Consider the following 18,136-nt stretch of genomic DNA (forward strand, 5'->3'; position numbering starts at 1 on the left):
ATTGATGTCAATCTCTAACAGTGACATCATACTTTCTGCTTGGTTTCAAGGACTCATCTTCCTCATTGTTGGGTGCCTTGGACCAAATAGTGAGAGACATTAGTGTTATTTGATTTGGTTATTTTGCATGTGCTCAACTTCAGCGCATCATCGCATGCTTAAGAATAGTACATTTGATGGTTTAGTGCTTTAATTGATTGTACTAAAATCCTTGGACATGTGTGAGTAGTTTCAAACCTCAAGAGGGTGTTCCCCTTGAGGTAATTCTCCCATGTGTTCCATCTTTTAGCTTTCCATTCTACATGATTCAACCTTAGATGTAGTTCCTTTCATTTGAATCACTCAGTTATGATGTTCTCAAATCCCTCAGCTTGGCTTCCCCTCAATTAATTTATTTCATATAATTCAAAGCTTGTTTCCTATTTAGTAGGGTTGCTTAGGTTGTCCTCCCCATTACAAGGGGTGATCAGCTCCAGTGTATTCAAATTAGCAACATATATGATGCCATTCCTAGCCTCTTTGCTCCAAGAGGCTATACATGGGATTATTTATTTCATTATATTGTACACTCTAGCCCATTATAGATATCTATTTGACATATTATAGTTGAGACCCCATTTTGCCTCTCTCACATTCATGACTTAGATCACATTTACTTATTTAACAAAAATATGATTGTTGCTTACGAAGTGATGTTGCTGCTACTATTCAAATTCTCCACTATATATAATGTTGCCACAATTATAATTATTTTTTGTTTTTTCATAATACTTTACTTGATCTAAAGTTATGAATACCACTACCAACCATAAGGGCTAACGGTTTCTTAAGGAGCACTATCGTTAAGCAAAGCAGCATCACATGATGTATATATGGTTTGGTGAACTCTGCACTGTCAATTTGTATTTTTTGCTAACCATAATGATTTTGTTTCATTATATTTATTCATGAAGCCACCACTAAGAGCCAACAAAAAATTTAAATGTGTGCAATATATCTTTCCCTTTTCAAACAACTCAATATTTTTTCAAGTTTTGGAAATCATTTATAATTCATCATCTGCCTTTGCATTTAAAATTTGGACTTTTTCATACAAGGAGTTGGCCACATTCAATTCAACCAAATTTTTTCTTGAATCTGGATTCAATTCGAAAACCCTAGCATGCCAAATTTTCAAACTGAATACAGACTATCTTTTGCATTTGCTAAGAATTCAATGTGTTGGGCAAGGGAAACTCTAATTCTTCAAACTCAAGTGTCTCTGACGGGGAATCACATTGATAATTATGTACCAATCTCTCAAGTATCTTGAATCTGGGCCTCCTCTTACACAACATATTCTGGGTTTATTACATGTTGGTCAAATTATTTTCTTTGGCATCTTAATATTTGAATATTGGAATCCCTATACTGAACAAGCATATTGTGCCCTAATGAGTGCATTTTAATTGTGCCAAGTCTAGACACTCTTGTGAGTTCAAGTATTGTGGTTCTCTTCCACAAATGACTTGAGCCTCATTCTATGCAAGGATGTACCTCATGAGTAAATTTTGAATAATCTTCTTTCTTTCTGCATTGATGAGTTGCATACTCTATTTTTTCGAATTGGATTTTTCTAATAGATTTTTATCAAATCATATTGAATTCGAATCCAAACCCAAATTAGTATATAGTAACTCTGATTCCCTTCATGGGGAATCTGTGTACCGGAACTGAAATAACTCCAAATTTTGTGCAAAATGTCTCAATGTGCTTTCTTGTATACTTGAATCAAGGGGTTACTATGATACCATTGTTAGCTTTTAGAAATGCACAACCATAACCAAGAGAAAAAGATTGGTACAGAGAATGTATTGTTTATTAGTCGAGTCGTTGAATGCATCATCATGAGCCTTTTTTCTATACATCGATTATTAAGTTATCGAAACACCACCTCACATAACCTATATTTAATAATGGGTTATAAAAATTTGCTACAGCCCTCTCATATTAGGACTCATACAACACTTTATTGAGTGTCACAAGTAACAAAATTGACAAGGACTCACATAAGAACTAAATCCCTTTCTAGTCATTGCAGGTCTTCATAGAAAGAGGGCTGTCGCCTGCAAAGAACAAACAACAAATTTCCACAAAAAATTAGTGACCTAACAAATCAAAACTATACAATATTCTCCACTGATGAAATTTATGGAAGACTCATGCATCCACCATCCCACTTCTCGAAGGAGGATAACCATGTTTTGTCATTTAGCACTAGCGGATTTTTCTCCATCAGATTCCTATTCCTCCTCTAACCCATAATTCTCTCCAAAATACTTATCTACAAGTCCATTAGCCATGTTTCGGAGCTCTTCATTCTCATGAAACTGAAATAATTCCATAGCAGCAATCCCATCCTCATTTTCCACAAGCTTTGGACCTCGACCATTGGGCAATGCACGCATAACCTACAAGAAAAATGTGTTGAAAGATAAAAATTATTCACAGTTTATCAACAGAGACCAAATTGAGCTCTTTTAACTAAAACTCAAAGGCATTAGACATAGTAAATTCGGAACTTTACATCTATTTGAATCAAACATATTTGAAATATAGGTAGAAGTTAAATCATTACAAAGAGCACAAAAGCAAAGATAACAATACACCCAAATATAAAAGTCATAACATTCATGGAATAGAATTTGTTTCAATTTTTTATATCGATTGATATCATATTTTGATACAGAAAGGTGGTTTCAACTTTAAATGTTATTTTAATTCACATTTCAATACAAAAAGGACCTGCTGCTCATCAAAAGAAAAATCTTAAATCCTGTACTACCTTGATGTACACTAGAATTATGGAGTTCCACAGATACCAATCCTTTATACCAATTTAAAAAGCCTCTTTAAAATCCGACTTGCAAAAACAACCATCTCGCTTTTTCTAGAGTTTGAAATTTGTGTTTTGCTGAATGCTAAGATTATATCTTATGATTAGCTGATTTGTTCAGCAGACATGGAGGAGTCATCATTCTAAAGCATTTATTGCCCGTTTTCAGTAAGATGCTAATCTTCTTTTCCCCAAAATAATGGGTGGGAACAATGCCTGATATGATTAGGTCAGCAGCAATTGCTCCAATGTCTGCTATCTAGTAAGCGATGATGACATTTTTCCCCAAAATAATGCATCCTAGAAGGCTGGATAATGATTAGGTTAGTAACAATTGTTCCAATGTCTGCTATTAGTAAAGCGATGATGACATTTGATATGTAGTATTTTTCTTTTTTAGAAATAAATGGAGGGCACCTCTACCTAATTGCAACTAGTGCTGAGATTAGGTCAGAATAGGCCCTTACAAAAGATATTATTGGCATCATTGATCAACAAAAAAACCCTTAGCCCACAAACCTCATCAAATGCTAACCTCTGGAAAAACTCAGAACCTATCAAAAAGGATATCCCAAATACCTTCTAGTTAATGGCTGAGTTTCAAAAACAACACTTCAAAATTTCTCAAAACAGGGAAATCACTCGCACACAAACTGTTGAGCATGCATATACACACACATCATTTTTTGTCAATGATAAACAAATGGGTAGGAACAGAATCAATGTTATATGATACGATAGGCAAAATGTCAGCCATGACAGAGTATTGGGAAGACACATGAATTGAAAAAAAAAAAAAATTGTGATAGAAATAGAAGTTTTTATACAGGAAAATGCTTGGAAATAATTGCCAGCTAGTTCCAGCTGTTTCTGTGTCATTTCCATATCAGAAATGTTGATTGTATGGAAATCCATGCAAACTGTTGTGTTGTGCTTATATATTATCTTTCTAGAGAGTGTTTGAAATGCCAAAACCTTCACGGATATTGGAAATAATGTATGAGAAGTGCATGAAACCTTAAAACCAGACATTTACAAATCTTGCTACAATGTTGATCTGCAAAGAAAAAATCTGAGTTGTCTGATTCCATTAATATTTTCTAGGAATAGCTTGAAAACTCCATCCATCCCCAAAATGCATCTCCTAGTCCTCCCCTCTCCCCACTCAACCAGTGTGAAACATAGGAATCAAGCCATTGAAGAGCAAATTTTGTTAGTGACGTGCAGAGAGGGGCAAGGACTTGAACACAAAGTGTTTTAGTTGGCAAGGAGCAGCTCAAGAGACATCATAGAAGCCGGTCTCCACCTTACCTCACTTATATCAGGTCAGGTTCCTCTGCAAGCATCTAATGCTGTGCTTGTTCTGTGGTAAAAAATGAGCACAAACAACTCATAATGCTGCAAGATTATAATAATGAAAGAAAATTGTTAGGCAGCATTACACCACTAATATCACCATGAAGGCATCCAGGCAGAAGCAAGGGCAATTTGAAATAGCTACACTTAAATGATGCTGCCAAAATATTTCATGTGGACATAAAGCTAAAAGATTATCAACACAATAGAGACATTTATAGATCCATAGAACAGGGATGTCACAAACCTCCAATCTGTCTAAATTTTTCTTTGTGAACTTGAGTCCCTCCCAAGTCTGTTTCGCACCTGATATTGTAAAAAAAAGTTACAACAGTCTCCATGCCCTGAAATCAGTCAAAACACAATCAAATTTTGCCCAAACTTTCTCCAACTTCTGACATGCCTTCTCCAACTCCTGTGAGTCCTATCAAGCTTTGATAAGGCTTCAATAACACCTCACAAACCACAGTAAACCTTTTCCAATCCTTGTCCATCCTTCTGCAACTAATCCAAAACTTGTGCAAGCTTTTGCAACTCATATGCAATCATCAAGACACCTCTATAATCATCAGGACACCTGTAATACTTTTCCAATCATGAGGAAACATCCTACATCCATGACCCAGCTAGGCACATCAATTTTGCATGCATACCAACAGTCTCATATTGTGACAAAATCATGATGAAATGATGTAACAAAATTGTGACAAAACCATGACAAGTTGTTAAGTTTTGGTATGTTCTATGCTAAGAGCAATTTATTTCAATTTTTCCATTTAGCTCAATATCTATTCCAGATTAGCAATCACATCAGCATCATACTAAATTGCAGATAGAACATAAACATAAACATCAGAAGACAAGCCAAGACAAGAGGACACAAGATGTGGCGCCGGCCAAGGAGAAACCCCTATGTGGGGAAATCCTTGATCAATTCTTCTTATATGTTCTTCAAAAGTTCAGTAGAAAGAGAGAGATAGTACATATACATCAGAAATCAACATTTTGACTTGTCATAATAAGAGCAGAGATCATCTCTAAGAAGATGACACATGAGGTAGCTTAACTGAACTCAGTTGAAGGCATGCTGCTTCAACTGATCCTCCAAGGTGACTCCATCACCATGTTGTACCTATCACTGTGCTGCACCATGTTGTACCATCATACCATGTCCATCATCACTGAGCTGCACCATGCTGCACCATCACTGAGTTGTACCTCATCATGCTGTACCCAACATGCTGCTCTTCATCATCATGCTGCACTATGCATCATACTACACTAAGCATCACTGTGCTGCACCACTGTCATTGTGCACTATGCTGCACTATTCCATCACTGTGCACTATGCTGCACCATCATACTGCTGTAATATATGTTGTACCCCATTACATCATGTTGCAGCATTCATCATCATGCTGTCTTCAAACTAAGACACCAAGGTAGTCCTAGCTATGGTGCTATGGTCTGCGGCCTAGCACATAGCAATGCTGAAGAGAATGTCTTCGAAACTTTACTGTCATCAAACCATGAAAGAGTGCAGACATATATATATATATATATATATATATATATCACAGGTATACAGGCATATCCAAATACTGTCCTTGTCTGAAGTCATACCTCCAAGAGATTGTATATAGGATTGTTGTAGATAACATCCACAGCGAATAGCCTTCCTACTACAGCTCTCCTCCTGTACCTACGGCCCACACAAACACATAGATAACCCACCTTAAAACTGCCCCACAGACCTGTGTTATCCTCTGTTGAAACTCGGCCCTCAAGCCAGCTCTTCGGCCATCTAACAACAGCTCGGATATCCTTCAATGAGCCCTAAAACAGTCCCCAAACTGCCTCGCTGTCTTTGCCTCTTTGCTGCATCTACAACAGAAAATTCTGCTCCCTTGACCGAGTTCTCTTTCACCTACAACGAGCTCTTGTTGAGTGCTACACCACTGCCCTTCTTGTTAGGGCTTCTTCATGGGGTAGTGTTAGGGCAAGGGCTGTCCTCCATGACAGCGTAGAGTATTAGGAACCCTTCCATAACAGCGTATAGGATTAGGGCATTCCTTCCATGACTGCGTTTTAGGGCATCATCTCAATGACTGCGTTTTAAGGCATCATCTCCATTAGGGCATCATTGTCTCTTAGGATCTCTCCTACCACCAAAACCCAAGACAAGTGGAGAGGATGAGATCACAAGAAGTGTGTGTGCAAATGACCTTCAAGGCACCTCTATTTATACTAAAACGTTGAGCACAAGTGGGGGCAATTTGGTTGCTGGCCAACCTTGACAAATTGTCACATAACACAAATAAATTCATATCTCCATAAATACTTGTCGGAATCAGATGATCTTTAGATCAATCCTACACCTCTCGACGAGAGGAATCCATGAAAAATATCAGCTGCCATAAATAAGATGACCCACATGGAGTTTGGCCCTAGTTGCCAATTTTAACACTCCCTCTCAACTAGGGAGAACTCCATCCGCTGATCCATCTGCCAAACTGTACTATCTTTTCCATCAGTGCCCTGCACTACTCAGCTCTGCTGAACCATGAAGAAGAAGAATTGATCGAGAATGTCTCATACCATTCTCTACTCACCCGAAGTCAGTTCCAAACAAAGAGAGTGTATCATATCACTCTTACTGATCCCAAATCAGTTCCAAAAGAAAGTGAGTTATATCACTTTTATTGACCCGAAGTCAATTCCAAAAGAGAGCGTCTCAAACCACTCATACTAACCCGAAGTCAATTTCATTGATCCCAGATCAATATCATCCTAGCATAGGAAGTACGATAGATACACGATGCGTCCATCAGTACTACTATGGTCCCTATCCTCATTTCTCTACATATTGGTTAGATCAGAGGTACTTCCCATGAGTCCCAGACTGTATGGGTAGGATGTCTCAACAGGAGAAGGATGAACCACTCACCCTGCCTACATGTCACATGGGGTATCCCAGGGGAAGGCTGAACTACTCACCCTACCTACATGTCGCCATGGGGTATCCCAGGGGAAGGCTGAACCACTCACCCTGTACACAGCAAATCACTAAGGGAAGGCTGAACCACTCACCCTATGATTTTGTGTCTCTGCGGGAGAAGGATGAACCACTCATCCTGCCTACATAGCAGACCACTAGGGGAAGACTGAACCACTCACCATATGGTTGCTCATCGCTCCACGATGTAACCCCAAGCCCCCCGGAGCTCCCAAAGCTCAATGTCCATCTCATACAGGACCTTCAGGAGAGAGTCTCTCCACGATACCTAGTCGTTCTCAGAAAGTCACAAATTTGACCTGTTGTCGCACAGATTGTCACGACAACGCTCAGACCGGGGCTGTCACCCTGATCCCCAATCTCTCCGTTTAAGCCGTCTCCCGAGGCTAAGGGGGGTAGACCCTATGGGATAAATGAAGACCAACTGTGGACCAGTTGGGTTAGGAGACACAGCAAGGCAATTTAGCACCTGATTGATTTTAGAAATCAATGTACCAGTACCTTACAGAGTTAATGATAAAATGATTATTTATTAAATGTTGCAGAAATATGAACCTTGTAAAACAATCATTTATCATCGAATATCCCAAGCGATACAAGTTATTCAATAAACTCAACGGTTTAATAATGATCCAACAATTAAATTTCTAAAGATTGAATGCTTTAAACAACCATACAATTTAAACACTAACCAATTACCGCTTTCATATAGCTAACTTTAGATAAATATTTAAGCACATTTAACTATAGAAAAGCGGAACATAGATACCACGAAAGACAAAAAATATTTTCAATTTTTAGTTAATTTTTTCAAATTTTTTTAATTTTTATATATTTATAAAATTTTAAGTCAAAATAAAACAAAACTGAAATCCCAAATAAAAATAAAATATAATCTAAAGTAAAGTCTAATCTAAAATCTAAAATTTCATTCTAAAACTAAATAAAAGAAAACTAAAACAAAACAAATTCTTTATGCCCTTTTTTATTTTTAAATTTTATGATTTTTTTGATATTATTTTTAAAATCAAACTTAAACAAAACTAAACTATAACATATCTAAAGACTATATGCTAAATAAAAATTAAAACGAGATCTAATATATGCAAAAAGTGAAATTTATAAAATCTAAAAATTAAACTAACACCTAACAAAATATGAACGCTAACTAAATACAATTCAAAAGCTAAAAATCGAATTTTCTTTATGGTTTACTGCCTACGCATAAAAAAACCCCGACCCGTCATAAAAAAATCGAATAATCTTACCTACGCTGTATTGTTTCAGCGGTTTTTTTTGCGTTGTGTGGGCGTGTGCAGGTTGGATAGCTCGACGGAGGGAGTAAAAATACGCAGGTGATGGAGCTGGTTGCGTGGAGCGAAAACTTGATGAATGGATTCGATGGAAGGGGCAGCGTGAGGAGCTGCGCAAAGGAATAGTGTGAGGAGCAGGAGGGTAACGAAAAATGCGTGGATATATGTTTGTTGATGGGAAAGCTTTGCGCAGGGAGCTGAAGACTGCACGCAAGGATGGCAGCGTGGAAGAAAGGATAGTGAGGGAGAAGGCTGCAGGGCGTGTGATGGAAGTTGTAGGAGCGAATTGCAGGTTGAGGTAAAACACAAGTTGGGTAGTGAGGAAAACAGTGGGTAGCGTGGAGGTTTTTTTTTTTTTAAATCTTTGCCAGCGAAAAATGGTAACAGCGTGGATTTCTTTTGCAGGTTTTGGAGTGGAGGCAGCGTGAATAGAAAAAACTAAGACAGCGATGGTTGGTGGCAGCAGGTTGATGCAGCTGTGCATGAAGAAATTCTCCAGAAAACCTGTGAACCCTTAATTTTTCTGCAGCAATAAAATGCCAGGCAGCAGTGAAAAATGAAAACGCAGTAGCAAACCCGTAGTCTAGAAACTTAATTAAAATTTTGAATCTTTCCTGCTCCAGATTGCCTGATGGAAACCCTGAAAATTTTTCAAAATCTGTACCTGCAACCTACAAAAACCGAACACCCAGAAGTAAAATGTGCAAGAAACAAAATTAATAATGAAACCTTAAAACCCTAGCTAAATAATTACAGTGTTTACAAATTAAAGGCTCTAAATAGCCAAATTTGCCATTATGCCACAGAAATATTTTCAGAATTTTAAACTTAATGTGAGGTGCTTCAGAAAACCCTTCATGCATTTGCAACAAAAATTCTAATGATAAGCCCGGGATTAAAACTGGTTGGGCTCTTTCAGAAAATGCAATCCGAGAGTTGGCTAGTTCAACCGAGAACTTCCCCTAACGCCCGGTAAACTCAAAACTAAAGATATCCTGCACAGCTTAAATCAACCATTAACATAGAGGGAAAAAACAATAGTGAAATTCAAATCAAATGGAGATACCTACCATTATATTTCAGAAATTAAACTATCATTCAAACCCCAGAAATCAGACAAGCTACCTATGCATCTTCATCAAGCTATCATCAATGGCTAAAAATAAAATTATGCAGAAAAATAAAACATCTTACAGCATTTCTAGAAGAGTAACACCAGCAAGATTTTCAACCCCAAAGTCTTTCTTTATTGCACAAAAAATGACTACAAGTGAGATTTCTTTAGCACACGACTCTGAGATCGAATGATCTAAAATGACCCCTAACACCCTATTTAAAGGAAAAATTCCCAACGGCTAGTTCGAGTGATCCATGTCAAAATGATCTCGACCGTCGATGAGGATCAAAATTTCTTTTAATCTCATCCATCGAAATTTTAAATGCATTTTAATATATTAAAAAATTAAATTTTGCATTTATTTCCTCAAAACTTTGACTTATTATTAATTTATTATTTTATTTTATTTTTTAAAATTTTATTTATCTTTTTTTATTTTTTATTTTATTATTTTTTATTATTTTTATTGGATCCTCAAACTTAGCCTTCGGAAAAATCACCTAGGACCTAGGACTTATGAGGGGATTAAAACATTTTCTAACCCTCAAGACACTTTACATCATGACTTTTACAATTTTACATCTCAAGGGGGAAAACCCATTTGACATAGACCCTCATAGACCACCCAGTTCTGCGACACAAATATAATCTAGTAGATCAAGCAATTTGTAATAACTTAACCAAATAGTTAGAGTTATTTCCAAATTACTTTTACATAGACTCGAAGCACACTAGGATTCCCCTAAGATTCTAATGACAAAATCCATTCCGGCTTTGGGGTTAGGCTGAAGGAAAACTCTACCGATCATGGATCGGTGAGACAAAAAACCTTCCGAAACGTAGATTATCACTAGAAAATTAGGTTTGCCTAGGCAATTTACATACATGACTCAAATCTACTAAGATTATTTACAATTTACACATGCAGACTGGGTTTACAACATAACATGATCGGGCTGATGATGACAGTCGAATGGCACGGACATATCGATCAAGCGCTATCCCTTTTGCGAAAAAAAGGGGTGTACTACTATGGGTAGTTGACACATAGTGGTCAACATGACCTTTCCCAGGGGCTTCATCTGAATATCAGCAACCTGCACATCAGTTCCAATACGCGGAACCTTTTTGTTCCTTGTTGTACCATATCCCAGATAAAATGGTACCTGATGTCTATATGCAAGGAGCGATCATAGAACATGGGATTCCTCAACAATCGAATCCCCCTCTAGTTGTCACAGAAGATCACAATGGTATCCAGCACGTGTCCAAACAGCTCATTGAAGAGCTTCCACAACTAGACAGCTTCATAGGAGGCCATACTCTTAATTATGTATTCGGCCTTAGCGGTGCTCAAAACAACCATCTTCTGCTTCCTACTCATCCAAGATATTGAAGCAGAACCCAAAGAGAACTAGCACCCTAAAGTGCTTTTGGGATCCTCCACACTGCCTGCCCAGTCAGCATCAAAATAATCATGCAGCTTCACATTTCCAGCAGTGTATCTCAATCCATGAGAGATTGTGCCCCGAAGATATCTCAAAAGATTCTTGGCACAAACCCAGTGAGGCTCAACCATATATGAGCTCAACATGCTAACTACAAAACACATATCCGGATGGGAGTTCACCAAGAACATCAATGCTAGTATGAGTTTATGAAACTCAGAGGCATTTCCCAAATCAAGTTCGCTATCATTACCACATAACTTCTTAAAGTTAAGCTCCATCGAGGTAGTCACAAGATTGCAGTTTGCCATTCCAAATCCGGAATTCAACTCCCTCTTAATTTTGCGAGAGGGTCTGCAACTATCAGAAAGAGGTTGTCCTCATAAGGTGCCAGTATGAGAGGTCTATCATCCACAATCTTCAAGCAATGGTTTGGATCGGCTTCACTCCTACTGAATCTTAGCTTCATCAAATAGCTATCAATCCTCTCATATCAAGCTCGGGTTCTTGCTTCAAGCCATAGAGGGCTTTCTTCCACCTGCATACATGAGATTCCCAATCATGAATCTCAAACCCCTTGGGTTGTTCCAAATCTATTTACTTGCTATATGAGGGGAATGGTCCCCTTGTCATTTTTCCTTCGGTACATCTCAAACATGTACCTTCATGCTCTCTTGAATTCAGGCATCCTTGTCACCATCTAACTTACATCGGGTAGGGCCCCATAATGAATGGGCAGACCTTCGGTGCCATAGAAGAGATGTGTCACATGACATGGTCCCCATTGGACTTCCTTTAACTTGATACAAATTGCCAACCCTGAACTCAAAAGCATCTTTAAAAACTTCTTTTTCAAATACGTACCTTTTCATTGATGAATGTCTTCCATTGCTGAAATGGACCCCAGGATAAGGTACATAAAGAACTTCCGAATTGAGTTACCCTGATCCAAATGAAGAGTAACATTCCCTACACCCTTTATGGGATAGGTGGCATCGTGTCCAAGAATAATCTCCAAGTTGTTTCCTTCTCTCTCAGATTAGAGAGAACTTCCCTGTGTCCGGTGAAAGTGCCTTGAAGCACCACTTATCAATATACCACTTTTCCAAAGTGTCCGGAGGAGAGGTAGTGAAGAGGGTTGAACTCCTCTTGCTTATCCGAAACAACATTTGATTCTTCATACCTGGAGATCCCAGCTTCTTTGAAGAGTTGGTCATTTCCCAAATGACCTACATTCCTTTTTCCCTTGCCATTGTACCTGTCATTCCTTCGACCCCTAGAATGATTGTTATCATCATCAAGTGATGTGTCCCTTCTATTCGGCCACTCCTTCACATAATGGCCAAACTTGATGCAAGAAAAGCATCTTCCTTTCCTACCATCCTTAGATCCAGACTTCTCATTGAAGTGACCTGTAGGTAGGCCACTAGATGTTTCTGCTGCACCACTTTGATAATCTCTTTTGCTTCAACTTCACCCTTGGTGAATTTGAAGAGGGATGAGGAACCCATTGATCCTTTCCAACTGTCTTCAGTGATTTCTCTTTCACTCTTTCTTGGGCTTTGTCTTCGCCTCACCTCTAATACCATGTTAAGTTTTGGTATGTTCTATGCTAAGAGCAATTTATTTCAATTTTTCCATTTAGCTCAATATATATTCCATATTAGCAATCACATCAGTATCAAAGTAAATTGCAGATAGAACATAAACATAAACATCAGAAGACAAGCCAAGACAAGGGCACACAAGATGTGGTGCCAGCCAAGGACAAATCCCAATGTGGGGAAACCCTTGATCAATTCTTCTTAAATGTTCTTCAAAAGTTCAGCAGAGAGAGATAGTTTATATACATCAGAAGTCAACATTTTAAGTAGTCATAATAAGAGTAGAGATCATCTCTAAGAAAATGACACATGAAGTAGCTTAACTGAACTCAGTTGAAGGCATGTTGCTTCAACTGATCCTCCAAGGTGACTCCATCACCATGTTGTACCTATCACTGTGTTACACCATGTTGTACCATCATACCATGTCCATCATCACTGAGTTGCACCATGTTGCACCATCACTGAGTTGTACCTCATCATGTTGTACCCAACATGTTGCTCTTCATCATCATGTTGCACTATTCATCATGTTGCACTATGTAGTGCATCATACTGCACTAAGCATCACTGTGTTGCACCACTGTCATTGTGCACTATGCTGCACTATTCCATCACTGTGCACTATGTTGCACCATCATACTGTTGTAATATATGTTGTACCCCATTACATCATGTAGCCTTCAAACTAAGACACCAAGGTAGTCCTAGCTATGGTGCTATGGCTTGTGGCCTAGCACATAGCAATGCTAAAGAGAATGTCTTCGAAACTTTACTGTCATCAAACCATGAAAGAGTGCAGACATATATATATATATATATATATATCACAGGTATACAGGCAGATCCAAATACTGTCCTTGTCTGAAGCCATACCTCCGAGAGATTGTATATAGGATTGTTATAGATAACATCCACGACAACTAGCCTTCCTACTACAGCTCTCCTCCTGTACCTACGACCCACACAAACACATAGATAACCCACCTTAAAACTGCCCCACAGACCTACGTTATCCTCTGTTGAAACTCGACCCTCAAGCCAACTCTTCGGCCATCTAACAACAACTCGGATATCCTTCAATGAGCCCTAAAACAGTCCCCAAACTACCTCATTGTCTTTGCCTCTTTGCTACATCTACAACAGAAAATTTTGCTCCCTTGACCGAGTTCTCTTTCACCTACAATAAGCTCTTGTTGAGTGCTACACCACTGCCCTTCATGTTAGGGCTTCTTCATGGGGTAGCGTTAGGGCAAGGGTTTTCCTCCATGACAGCGTAGAGTATTAGGAACCCTTCCATAACAGCGTATAGGATTACGGCATTCCTTCCATTACTGTGTTTTAAGGCATCATCTCCATTAGGGCAGCATTGTCTCTTAGGATCTCTCCTCCCTCCAAAACCCAAGACAAGTGGAGAGGAAGAGATCACAAGAAGTGTGCGTGCAAATGACCTTCAAGGCACCTCTATTTATACTAAAACGTTGAGCACAAGTGGGGGCAATTTGGTTGCTAGCCAACCTTGACGAATTGTCCCATAACACAAATAAATTCATATCTCCATGAATATTTGTCGGAATCGGATGATCTTTAGATCAATCCTACACCTCTTGACGAGAGGAATCCAAGAAAAATATCAGCTCCCATAAATAAGATGAACCAAGTGGCATTTGGCCCTAGTTGCCAATTTTAGCACTCCCTCTCAACTAGGGAGAACTCCATCTGCCGCACTGTACTATCTTTGCCATCAGTGCCCTGCACTGCTCTGCTCTACTGAACCATGAAGAAGAAGAATTGATCGAGAATGTTTCATACCATTTTCTACTAACCCAGAGTCAGTTCCAAACAAAGAGAGTGTATCATATCACTCTTACTGATCCCAAATTAGTTCCAAAAGAGAGTGAGTTATATCACTCTTATTGACCCAAAGTCAATTCCAAAAGAGTGTCTCAAACCACTCATACTGACCCAAAGTTAGTTTCATTAATCCCGGATCAATATCATCTTAGCATAGGTAGTACGGTAGATATAAAATGCGTCCATCAGTACTACCGTGGTCCCTATCCTCATTTCCCTATTCATTGGCCAGATGAGAGGTACTTCCCATGAGTCTTGAACTGCATGGGTAGGATCTCTCAGCAAGAGAAGGATGAACCACTCATCCTGCCTACATGTCGCCATGGGGTATCCCAAGGGAAGCCTAAACCACCCATCCTGCCTACATGTCACCATGTTGTATCCCAAGGGAAGGCTGAACCACTCACCCTATACACAGCAAATCACTAGGGGAAGGTTGAACCACTCACCTTATGATTTTGTGTCTCGGCAAGAGAAGGATGAACACTCATCCTGCCTACATAGCAGACCACTAGGGGAAGGCTGAACCACTCACTCTTTGGTTGCTCATCGCTCCACGATGTACCCCCAAGCCCCCCGAAGCTCCCAAAGCTCAATGTCCATCTCATACAGGACCTTCAGGAGAGAGTCTCTCCACGACTCCTAATCGTTCTCGAAAAGTCATAAATTTGACCTTTCCCATGGGCTTCATCTGAATATCAGCGACCTGCACATCAATTCCAATACACAGGTCCCCCCTTGTTCCTTGTTGTACCATATCCCAGATAAAATGGTACCTGATGTCTATATGGTGGGAGCGATCATAGAACATGGGATTCCTCAACAATCGAATCCCCCTCTAGTTGTCACAGAAGATCACGATGGTATCCAGCATGTGTCCAAATAGCTCACTGAAGAGCTTCCACAACCAGACAGCTTCATAGGAGGCCATACTCTTAGTTATGCATTTGGCCTCAGCAGTGCTCAAAACAACCATCTTCTGCTTCCGGCTCATCCAGGATGTCGAAGCAGAACCCAAAGAGAACCAGCACCCTGAAGTGCTCTTGGGATCCTCCACACTACCTCCACAGTCAGCATCAAAATAATCATGCAGCTTCACATTTCCGACAGTGTATCTCAATCCATGAGAGATTGTGCCCCGAAGAAAAAGATTCTTGGCACCAATCCAGTGAGGCTCTGCCATATATGAGCACAACATGCTAACTGCAAAACACATATCCGGATGAGAGTTCACCAAGAACATCAATGCTAGTATGAGTTTATGAAACTCAGAGGCATTTCCCAAATCAGGTTCAGCATCATTACCACATAACTTCTTAAAGTTAAGCTCCATCGAGGTAGTCACGGGCTTGCAGTTCACCATTCCAAATCCGGAATTCAACTCCCTCTTAATTTTGCGAATGAGAGGGCTTGCACCTGTCAGAAAGAAGTCATCCTCATAAGGTAAGAGTATGAGAGGTCTATCATCCATAATCTTCAAGCAATGGTTTGGATCGGCTTCACTCCTAGTGAATCTCAGCTTCATCAGACAGCTATCAATCCTCTCATATCAAGCTCGGGGTGCTTGCTTCAAGCCATAGAGGGCTTTCTTCCACCTGCATACATGAGATTCTCAATCATGAATCTCAAACCCCTCGTGTTGTTCCAAATATGTGGACTTGTTATATGAGGGGAATGGTCCCCTTGTCAGTTTTCCTTCGGTACATCTCAGACATGTACCTTCATGCTCTTCTTGAATTCAGGCATCCCTATCACCATCTGACTTACATCGAGTAGGGTCCCATAATGAATGGGCAGACCTCCAGTGCCATAGAAGAGATGTGTCACACGACATGGTCCCCATTGGACTTCCCGCAACTTGATACAAATTGCCAACCCTAAACTCAAAAGCATCTTTAAAAACATCTTTTTCAAATACGTACCTTTTCGTTCATGAATGTCTTCGATCGCTGAAATGGACCCCAAGATAAGGTACATAAAGAACTTCCGGATTGAGTTACCTTGATCCAAATGAAGAGTCAAGGCACCTCTATTTATACTAAAACGTTAAGCACAAGGGGAAATTTGGTTGCTGGCTGACCTTGACGAATTGTCCCATAACATAAATAAATTCATATCTCCATGAATACTTGTCGGAATCAGATGATCTTTAGATCAATCCTACACCTCTCGGCGAGAGGAATCCAAGAAAAATATCAGCTACCATAAATAAGATGAGCCACATGGAGTTTGGCTCCATAAAGTGTTTGATGAACTAATTGATGACAAGATGACATGGTGGATTCAAAGTTGCATGAAGATTGCCAGAGAACCAGGAAGGTCGAAATACTTTATGATTTGAAAGTATGATGCGGATAGGAGCCAAGCAGCTACAATAGATCTCCACGGAAGAACATGTAGCCAATGCATTGATCAGTATTTTATGAAACAAGCTTAGGCTTCTTGTTGTTCCTGTTTGAGAGGGAGTGAGGATTTCCTCCCTAGTCGAGAGGGAGTGAGGGTGGACACCATATTCTCCATGTGTCATGAACTATGGCTAGGACTAACAGTGGTAAGCCTAGTGAAGGCATTGGTAGGAAGATTGGTGGATTGGATAAGCATCTGCGATTGATACTTCTTGAGGAAATGTATCCAAGATAGTAGTCCCGAGGAGAAATACTATTTGAGGATAGAGTATCCAAAGATAAGAGTAGTCCTAAGGACCAATATTATTTGAGGATGGGTGATATCCAAAATAAGAATAGTCTTGTAAGGACATACTTGGTGAACATCCGGATGGGGTATGTACCTTGAGAGGCGGTGGTGGTGTCCAAATGTATGCCTCCCAGCATTGTGCTATGATATAGTGGAGAGATAGATCTTTTAGTCAATGCCTTACTATGCTTGACAACGTTGGTTATGATGTTATGATGATGCCTGTCAATCTAAATCCCTTCTTATGGGAATATTTCAATTTGAGAGTCTCATGTTGTGTAATTATCAATACCTCCCTAGTTAAGAGGGAATGTTGAAAATGTAACTAGTTTCGGTCTTCATAATGAAATTCAAATGTACTATTGTTGTAATTATTATATTCATTTGTTATGATCCTTATTATTAATTTTATTTCTAGTCAAAACATGTTCTGCATGCTTATAGGGTTTATTGAGTCAAAAGAAAAATTATCTTGAGTCAAAGAAATGTAATTGAGTCAAACTCCCATTTGGACTTCTTAGAAGAAAAGGTAAATTATTTTTATTTGAGCCAAAGGAGTCAATTTGTCCTCCACAAGATCAAGTCGGCCCAAAAAGATAGTTATTTGACCTCCTAGACATGTATAAATAGAAGGTAGCTCAACCTCATTTGATCACTCACTCACACACTTCGATTTTTGTGCAAGGACAATTTCATTGAAAGTCGAAGGAGAGAGAGCAAAGTCAAATGAGAAAGAAATATATGTTTTTTTCCCTAGTTTATGTTCACACGTGCGAGTTTTCTGAGGCAGATTTTGTGGTATTGCAAGCCTGAAATTTCAGGGCCGTAATTTCAGGAGATAACCAGATTTTTGAGATTT

The 18,136-nt window shown here is 39.2% G+C and overlaps 1 protein-coding gene across 1 annotated transcript in view; it reads right to left on the reverse strand.

The window, feature by feature from the left end:
- Positions 1 to 1,910: 1,910 nt before the first annotated feature.
- LOC149209054 (importin subunit alpha-9-like) overlaps positions 1,911 to 18,136 on the reverse strand; it is a 271,565-nt gene continuing 255,339 nt past the window's right edge. The window contains exon 11 of the mRNA XM_089396272.1: positions 1,911 to 2,450. Coding sequence (XP_089252398.1) covers positions 2,283 to 2,450 — 168 coding nt within the window. The 3' untranslated portion in view covers positions 1,911 to 2,282. The remainder of the gene's footprint in view (positions 2,451 to 18,136) is intronic.

The sequence above is a fragment of the Pinus tabuliformis genome, chromosome 1_2, assembly GCF_031772625.1.
Source record: "Pinus tabuliformis cultivar Carrire ecotype Pingquan chromosome 1_2, CPIR1, whole genome shotgun sequence".
Taxonomy (NCBI): Eukaryota; Viridiplantae; Streptophyta; class Pinopsida; order Pinales; family Pinaceae; genus Pinus; species Pinus tabuliformis.